General features: G+C 42.6%; 1 protein-coding gene across 13 annotated transcripts; it reads right to left on the reverse strand.

The window, feature by feature from the left end:
* Positions 1-1,380: 1,380 nt before the first annotated feature.
* Positions 1,381-8,166, reverse strand: LOC109763860 (uncharacterized). 13 transcript variants are annotated; one of them, XM_073507925.1, is made up of 13 exons: positions 7,471-8,151; positions 7,266-7,325; positions 6,969-7,082; positions 6,800-6,856; positions 6,583-6,653; positions 6,340-6,439; positions 6,132-6,246; positions 5,411-6,040; positions 4,906-5,323; positions 4,708-4,831; positions 2,374-2,494; positions 2,059-2,274; positions 1,381-1,722 (listed from the first exon to the last, which is right to left on the reverse strand). In XM_073507925.1, the coding sequence occupies exons 2-7, from the start codon at positions 7,293-7,295 to the stop codon at positions 6,139-6,141; spliced, it is 480 nt and encodes a 159-aa protein (XP_073364026.1). In that variant the 5' UTR covers positions 7,296-7,325; positions 7,471-8,151; the 3' UTR covers positions 1,381-1,722; positions 2,059-2,274; positions 2,374-2,494; positions 4,708-4,831; positions 4,906-5,323; positions 5,411-6,040; positions 6,132-6,138. The 13 variants fall into 13 exon arrangements, with proteins under 13 accessions (XP_073364026.1, XP_073364024.1, XP_073364020.1 ...); XM_073507923.1 differs by having other exon boundaries at positions 1,381-2,274; positions 4,708-4,748; XM_073507919.1 differs by having other exon boundaries at positions 1,381-2,274.
* Positions 8,167-8,740: the final 574 nt, after the last annotated feature.

Consider the following 8,740-nt stretch of genomic DNA (forward strand, 5'->3'; position numbering starts at 1 on the left):
TTTTCAGAGTAATTTTGAATGGTTCCGAGAAAAGAGTACTTGCACTGATGTTCGTATGGTTTTGTACTGAGCATGTTTTCATATACTAGACTTCACTCTGTTTTTTGGGTATCATAGTCCCCGAACTTGCATGGTTTATATCGTTGAACTGAATGATATTTTTTCAAAAGGAAATAATTTCGTGTGTTTGTTTTTTTTAACTCTGCAAGATGTTTTGGACTTCTCTTGTTTTGCGACTTGAACTTTTACCATTTGATTTTTCATTGGGTTTCATTTTGTTTGAGCTTTTTTCTCAAACTTATCTGGGACGTCGTATTGAACTTACAACTTTTTTAATTATGAACTTGTTGTGTTTTTGCAATGCCTATATTTAGGAGAGCAGGGCGAGGACAAAGGAAATAATTTCGTGTGTTTGTTTTTTTAACTCAATTTTCTTGCAAGATGTTTTGGACTTCTCTTGTTTTGCAACTTGAACTTTTACCATTTGAGTTTTCATTGGGTTCCATTTTGTTTGAGCTTTTTTCTCAAACTTATCTGGGACGTCGTGTTGAACTTATAACTTTTTTAATTGTGAACTTGTTGTGTTTTTACAATGCCAATATTGAGGAGAGCAGGGCGAGGACAACGATAGAAGGAAGCTGCGTGTGGTGATCGTGGAAGCACTACAGGGCTGAGCCACCACGGTGGTTGATGGCAAGGCGGCACGACACGACATGCGGCGGAGAGGCATGGCGACGGGTGGGCGGCGCACTGACATGACACTTGAAATGCGCCTGCTGGACTGATCTCCTTGTCCCATCGGGACGGATCAGTTGCAGAACTTGAACGTTTTCTTGGACGTTAACTCTTGGACGTCAACGTTACAGAATACCAAAACCTAACCATCTTTTATTTTTCAAACTGATCATTGTTTTTAATTCGTACTGATCAATATTTTTGATTCAAACCATTTTTTTATTCATGCATGCACATCAAGCTGTCATGTACCTATACCTTCTTTGAAGTAGCAATCATCTCATCATATATAGAAATTTTTTCACACATATAATACATGTACATGAATAACATATACATGGTCAGATCGGTACCTAGCAGCAATAGCAGTGGTTACCAACACACATACACATGAACCGATAACGAACTTGCACATGGCCTGACAAACAAAAAAACACATAAACTGACAAAAAAACATAGTACACATTAACGGATAATCCCCATGACTAATGGTAGAACTTTGTTGTACCTAGGTTCAGCTATTTACCGAAAGTAGGACTTCTCAGTTTTATTAAATTGAACTGATGTTTAAATGTTCACCATTTTTGGCCTACAGATTAGAATACTGAGATCACCATATATGCTGAAGGTCCCGACAGTACAGAGTTACAAACAAATTCTAAACACCATATATGCTGAAGGTCCCATCAGTACAGAGTTACAGAACAAATTATTTGTCCAATGACAACGTAAGAGTCACGACCAGCAATCACAAACAACACTAGCTCGACCGCAGGCATGTGTGTGCGGCAAGGGGAGGAGATACTCTGATGCTAGATGTGTAGAGACAACAAGCTCATCATGCGTAGAAGACGATAGACGACTCGCGTAGTAGGCCTTGAACTGCTCGCCTGATGGCTATGGATCATGCAAAATCCTGACCAAAAGATCACATTATTTTCACCAAACTAATCTCTTGAACTTGCTCCACGACAATCTTTGAACCTCCTACAAGAAAAGCCATTATTTTAATGTTCATACGAATACCTACAAGCAATGATCACAAACATTTAGCGAACATTTCTTTTAAAGACTTATGCAACAATAATTAGAACCATAAAAATAGGGTGAAACTATGGTAACTATATTACATATCATCTAGATTCTAGCAATAACCGTTTTGCATGATCATTGGCATTTGGAATAGCATCCAACAACAATTAGAGTTCTATAAGACCGCATCTGTACTTATTTTTGAAGATGTATTTGTACTGCCCAAAAGCATAAGCTGAAGCACAAAATAAACATTTAAATACATTTGTGCTCACAGGAATAATCACACACCTAGAGAGCATGTTCTTTTCACATCTTCCCAACTACTCAATTAGCAAAGCAGCACATCTACACATTTTAATAGCAGGAGCAAAGAAAGAGAGATTGATATGAGAGAGTGTCGTTGAAGCACGCTAAGGACTCCCATCAGCGCTCAACTTGGACGGCTGCCAGCAACCATGGTGGACGTGCCAGTGGTGGTGCGGCATGGCCAGAGCAGGCCGCTGGCTGATATTCCAACACATCATGTTAGCGCACCAAGGAAATAGCAAGTTTTCCATAAAAATGTTATCCATACTAGGTAAGACCAAAGCTACAGGACAATACCTTTTCTTGAGCTAGCTACTACATGTACTGACTCCTCCACCACTGTAGCATCCCTGTATCCTCCTTGCGCGGGCAACCACTAGGGATCAAGCGATGCTGCCGCTCGACACATTTGAACCACCTGTAGGAATCAAAGTGAACGGAAGGGATTCAAACACATCAATGGACACATGTACTACACAACAATGTGCACCTGTACTGTCCATGACAACAAACTAACAAAAATTAAATTTTCGTTCAACTATTGCAGACTTTTGAGTAGTAGACGCACAACCTGACAAGGCAATGTACAAGTTCATGTGAAAAGAACAACCAAGTTAATGTACAGTAACATCATAAGTTCAAAAATAAAAATAAAAAGAGTTTTGTACTGTTTTTTGCTATAACAACTAAGTTAATGTATGCCATGGGGCTGGACTAGGACAGCGTATATCCTTGAGTGGTGGAGAGGGAGATCATGTCACTACCAAATCTATCAGGGTACTAGAAATTCATGGAACATAAGTAAAACCAAACTAATTGATTACAAGCACTCCTATGAACAGAACTTAAATTAGAAATTGAGGTGAACTTAAATAGTGAAAACAAGAGTGTTGCTGCTAGCTTTCCAATCCTAGAACAACTTCTAGGAACGTGTGGGGAACATGCAACATGCCTGAACTTGGTGTGGATTGGTAGTTGAACTTGCTACCCATCCACACTAGTACCAGCGGCACAAGACCGAAGTATTTAAGCAATACCTGATGGCATCAAGAAAAAAAGTGACTAAAACATTTAGCAATAAAAGCGATGGTACAGGAAAATTGAAGTGATGTTTTTTTGTCATTCCGACAAACCTCCAACATGTTTTTTTGAACTGATTTCTTTCTATCATTGTACTGTTGCTTTAGGCTTTTCGAATGAGGTGAAAGCCTCTGGTCTATTTGAACATTTACTGAACATTCAAAAATGTTTTGAACTGATGTGAATCCTTTCACCGAACTACTAATACAAATTTTCATGAACCTACCCATTTATACGAACAAGTTATATTTCTGCTAGGCATTTGCGCACTTTTGTGCTAAGCAAAGAGAGAAAGAAAACAACCTGGAAATGTTTCCTGCCGCCGCACGTCGACGGGGTGTGGATATGGATGAACTGACTGACCCATTTTTCTTGTACTGAAGCTTATTTCCAGAAATTTAAGACAATGCAAATATTATCTACAATATGGACATTTAGTATAGTCTGAACTAAACACGTTGGCACTTTTGAACTGAGGTAATAGCTGTGAACCTGTGACGAAGAATAGAACTCAAAAAGAATTTTTTTGTAGGTGGAATAAGACGTTGGCGATCGGGTGGACTGGCTACACCTCCTCCTCTGGACTGATTGCTCTGGTGAAGTGGAGCTGATGGAGGCGGAGATCACGAGCACGCCGCGCTTTGGCGACTGCAGGGAATCCCAGCGACTACCAAGTCATCCCCGAGAAGCTTGTAGAGGCGGGGCAGTTGGTCACAGGTCATCCCGTGTAAGTTCAACTACCAGGCGTGGTGGCGGAGAGAGGCTCTTGGCGGTGATGTCCGGGAGGTGCCTCGCGGCGGTGAGGTGGATGGCTGCGGGCACGGGCTAGGCGGCGACAGTGAGAGAGTGCCGTTGATGCACGCAGAGGACTACCATCAGCGCTCAACTTGGACGGCTGCCAGCAACCGTGGTGGACGGGCTGGTGGTGGTGCCTTATTTTTTTGTAAATCAAAGCTCCTACATTATGCTATACTTCCATGCAGTTCTTCACTCAAACAATATTGTAACAACCAACATAAAAATAGTTGATCTGGACTTGATCCACTAGCACCAACTTACTGGCTGAATCAAATTTTGTGATTTGAAGCAGCAGCAATAGTCGGACTAAGGGAGACATGCATGCGGTTATATAGTTGAACTTGCATGATCTGCAAATAAGAGCATGACTTATGTACTTACTGGACAATACCATGTGAAACAGTATAATGCTATGTGAACCTTTTTGATGGACGGCTTTTAATTTTTATTCTCAGTACTTCTCAAAAATGAATATCTGAACCACCAGACAGGGGTGTGGTAACCAAAATTCAGAAGAGTAGAAACTCAATAAGGCACCATACTAAAATAAGAAAATGAACTGAACAGAAAATAAGAATTGCACTGAACTAAAATCAGAATTCGAACTGAGTGTCACAAAAGATGAACTTGTGCATCTGTTTTTTGCTCCCGCACCGGTGTAACAAATTCAGGATGACATGGATTTGTGTACATATAATAATATGAATCGAGTGAGACAATAAAGAGAGCAGTAAAAGGATTTCTTATTTTCACCTTGAGATGATCTCTCTTTCTGGAGGTCTTGATGGAAAATGCTGGTGTAGGTACCACACAGACACCAACTAAACATCAGGCCTTCTCCAATAAGAAACAATGATCCCTCCTTCGAGTGTGTGAACTTAATAACAGTAGTTGAAGTAATAATTTCAGTTTAATCGTTTGAAGAACCAGCTCCAGTGTTTGAATTAGTACCTTTTAAGAGGTGCAGACGCAGCCGGAAAGAATTTCTTGTTGAGCTCGAGGGAGCGCTGATCGTAGCGCGACAGGGAGCATCGAACTACCCGCTACCAGGAGGTTGAGCTGCGGAGAAGCATCCACTGCCCACGGCGAGGCAGAGGTGCGCCGGCGGGTGACGCAGCCTCATTGGAAGCGGGCGGATCCGGGGCCAGTGTGACGCAGCCTCGTTGGATCCAGGCGGCGCGGCGGCAGGAGAAGCATGTACTGCGCATGAATGGAGGGGGTGTGGAGGTGATGTTTCTACGCAAAGGCCTTTGTGGGTTTTTTTTGCTCGTACATTTTCATGCAAGCACTAGTATTTGTTTTCTTGATTCTCGGAACTTGGGCGAAGAGAGCATAACAAGGGAAGTGAAGCAATGCCACCGCCAAGTACCTACATAAGAATTGAACTGAATGAAATCTAGGAATTGAACTGAAAGAAAAACTGGACATTATAGGTACACTGAAAAATAAATTGTACCTTTTCTGCCTTTTTTTGTTTTTACCATGAATTTGCCAGGTTTTGGAGTTCGAACTTTTTATGTGATTTTTTTCAAACTTTTCCAAGTTTTTATTTAAATTTCGTAGTGATCAGCAAATTGTTTTCTTATATAGGTCCAAATGAAACGGTTTTTAATTTTCTTTTTGTACATCTTTCTTGTTTCTGGTCTTAATCTTATTTCCCAACAATCTGTTTTTTGAACTGATGTAAATTCATGTTTGATCTTACTAGCTCTCGGTCAAAAGAACTCACGAACGAGGTGGAACTAGAGAAATATGATAGATCAAATATGGCAAAAAAAAAAGTGCAACTCAAACTGTTTGACGGATAGGCAAATGTACAAGTTCATGTACAGTAACGTTGAAGTACACAAAGATACCTAAATATAATTTGTGTACTTTGAAATAGTTTATTTTACTTCCAAAATACTTCATTTGTTTTGAAATATGAACTTCTATATTTATTTCCTTAGAACTTATTATTAGAGAGCCCATTTATTATTAGAGAGACTCTTTTTGTTTCAGTTCAAAAATGAGCACATGCTATTATTAGGTATCAATATAATCAAAACTTGTTGCCCATTGTCTCGCATGCAGAAAGTCTCCTGACCTGTTAACATATGGTTGAGAATGCATGAGACCAGCTGTTACTACAAGTAACACGGCACAGTAACAAACACAAGCAAGGAATAGCAGCATACCAGAGCTTTATCCCTCATCATTTTGCGCATCGAAAAGGCGAGCCTGACAAAAATAGCAGCATACCAGTTTCAACACCGTCGAGTAGCTCTTCCCCCCAGGATGCGAAACGAATGCCTAGACATGAGAAAATAGTGGACAATATAAGACGTTTTTCCACCATAAATTGGGCACTGCAACTCATGAAAGCAAGTGTAAATTTATTATTACTGAGAACTGGTTGGCAAGGACAGGCTTCTCTTCATAGATCCTGGGGAATATTTGAAACTGCTGAAAGTACCCTCGGTAGCTTCTCCCTATGCTTCCTGAACTGAAAAGAAGGAGAAGAGAATGCACTTTGAATAAAACCGTCATCTGAAGTTCAGTCAGTTGCAGAGCCATGCATGAATGTCACAACACAACCATGGCAAGTCTCAGAGCAAAATCAGGACCCGAAACATCGAAAGAACTTACCCTAGTCCGCCAAGGGGTACCCCGCGGTAGCAGTTGTCCATCCATTTCCTGAGCGGATCATAGACGGCAACCTTTGGGAAACAAGATAATAATTGTTCAACAATTTCACTGGCTACTGAGTACTGACTAGGCAGAGTAATTTGCACCGGCATTTCAAGTACATGTGCATGCTGGTTGACAGGTTAGCTGAATGTTCAATGACAGAAAAGCGACTCACTTGGTTTTTCGCGATTCCTTCGACGTGTAATCGAAGCATTTTAAAAATCAATGGTATCTGCAGCACAACCATGACCATGGTCGGTGTTTATGTAGCAAAGGTAGCATGCATCCTTGGTTCTAAATGCAAAATTTAGGAAGGTGCAGTCCATGTTGACATGCTTGCTTACAACTGTGAAGATATCAGTGGTCATGCTAAGCATAGCAACCTTCTTGCCTTCATCATCGAATTTCCTCTGCCAAGTTATTGCTGGTGGCTGAGCACAGTCGACGTGCAAGTGTGCCTGAAGCAACAACAACCATGTCAGACCAGTTTTGCTTGCTCAAGACATACAAAGGATTGAAGTAATCAGGGGCATCTTAATTAGCGAATCATCCAAGGAAACAACTGAACAAAAATTTAAAACCGTAATAAGATTAAGGAGAAGCCAAAGAAATGGGAGGAGCTGTTTCAGGTCAGGAGATACCTTCGCTTGCTCAAACTCTGAACTTCCCATCTTCAGAAACCGGTGAAGGAGCTAATCCGACTGGAACAGATACAACATGGTCAACAACTCGAAGAACGGAATCACTCACCAGACTTAAAACAAACCAAGAATGTATCCGTACACTTGGCAATTAAGCAATGGTAAACTAAAGAACTGCAGAATTAAGCAAATGAGGACTACTAACTAGATAACTTCAGTTTTTACAGAAGAAGTGGTTGGGATCTCGTGTTGGCAGTGGGGAACCGTGGCCGGAACATTGAAGAAGGTGATCTGGAGCATAAGCTCGAGCGCGATCGAGTTGTGGACGGCGCCAAGCACGTCGGTGGACTGACGTCGCAGGTGCCGGTGCTGGAATAGCTCCATCTCTGGCTTTACCCATGGCGTCGCGCCAGATGGCGAAAGGGTGCCTGGCGGCCGGGCCTCGCGCGAACTGATGCGCGCGCATCACCTGGCCGGCCGGGACGAGGAGGTGGAGCCGCGCCGGCGGCCGGGAGGTGGAGGCGCGCTGGCGAAGGGGAGGAGGCGGGGGCAGGGAGGATGAGGCCGGGCGGCGCTGCGCGCGGGGAGGGAGGCGGCGGCGCGGTGGGGGGCCGGTGGCTGGGGCGGCGGCGCGCTGGGCGGCGGCGCGGTGGTGAGGCCGGTGGTCGGTGCGGCCGATCCACTCGCTGCGGAAGAAGGAAGGTGGAAGAAGTGGTGGGCCGCGGGGAGGTTCAGTTCGATGGGCTCCGTCGGCGGCCAGTCACGGCGCCGCGGGCTCCCTCGCTCCGGCTGACGCCATCGCTCGCTCGCCCACGACGGCTGCCGGCGGAAGGAGGTGGGTTAGGTTGAGGATGGCTCGGGGAGTTTCTACGGTGTAGCTCGTCGCGTCCTTATAGAGCCCAGGTAACAGAATAATATTCTGTTACTAATAACAGAATAGTCCAGCCCAGGGTGCAGAATAAGTTATTCTTCACCCGAGGTAATCTTACGATCATTTCATCATTAAATTATGCTTGGAATTCAAATAGTTACATTCATATTGATTCACTACATAAAATTTGGCATAAGAAAATAAATATATAGGTCATAAGACAAGAAAATTTGTAGTTTATGTGTATTTTACACTATGTTTTTACGTTTGTAATTTTACATAATATAAAATATTTTTTACGACGATTATATATTTTCTTACTGTCTCTTTTTACGTCGGAAATAAGACAACTTACGAAACGTAAAATTACGGTGCATTGATGGTAAAATAGCCATGGCGAGCACGATATGTGAGAGGGAGTGAGGGGGCACTGATATATGGGCCGGAGGTGAGTTGTTCAAGAGTATCAAAACAGAGCTAAAGGAGATATAAATTTAGAAATGAAGGGCTATAGTGTAAAGCATGTGGATGGCAACACTGTTATTGCTAGGGTCGAAAATAAGGAAGTCCTAAGGTGATGATAGCAAAGTTGTTTGGAGCTATT

The sequence above is a fragment of the Aegilops tauschii genome, chromosome 2 (genome assembly GCF_002575655.3).
Source record: "Aegilops tauschii subsp. strangulata cultivar AL8/78 chromosome 2, Aet v6.0, whole genome shotgun sequence".
Lineage (NCBI taxonomy): Eukaryota > Viridiplantae > Streptophyta > Magnoliopsida > Poales > Poaceae > Aegilops > Aegilops tauschii.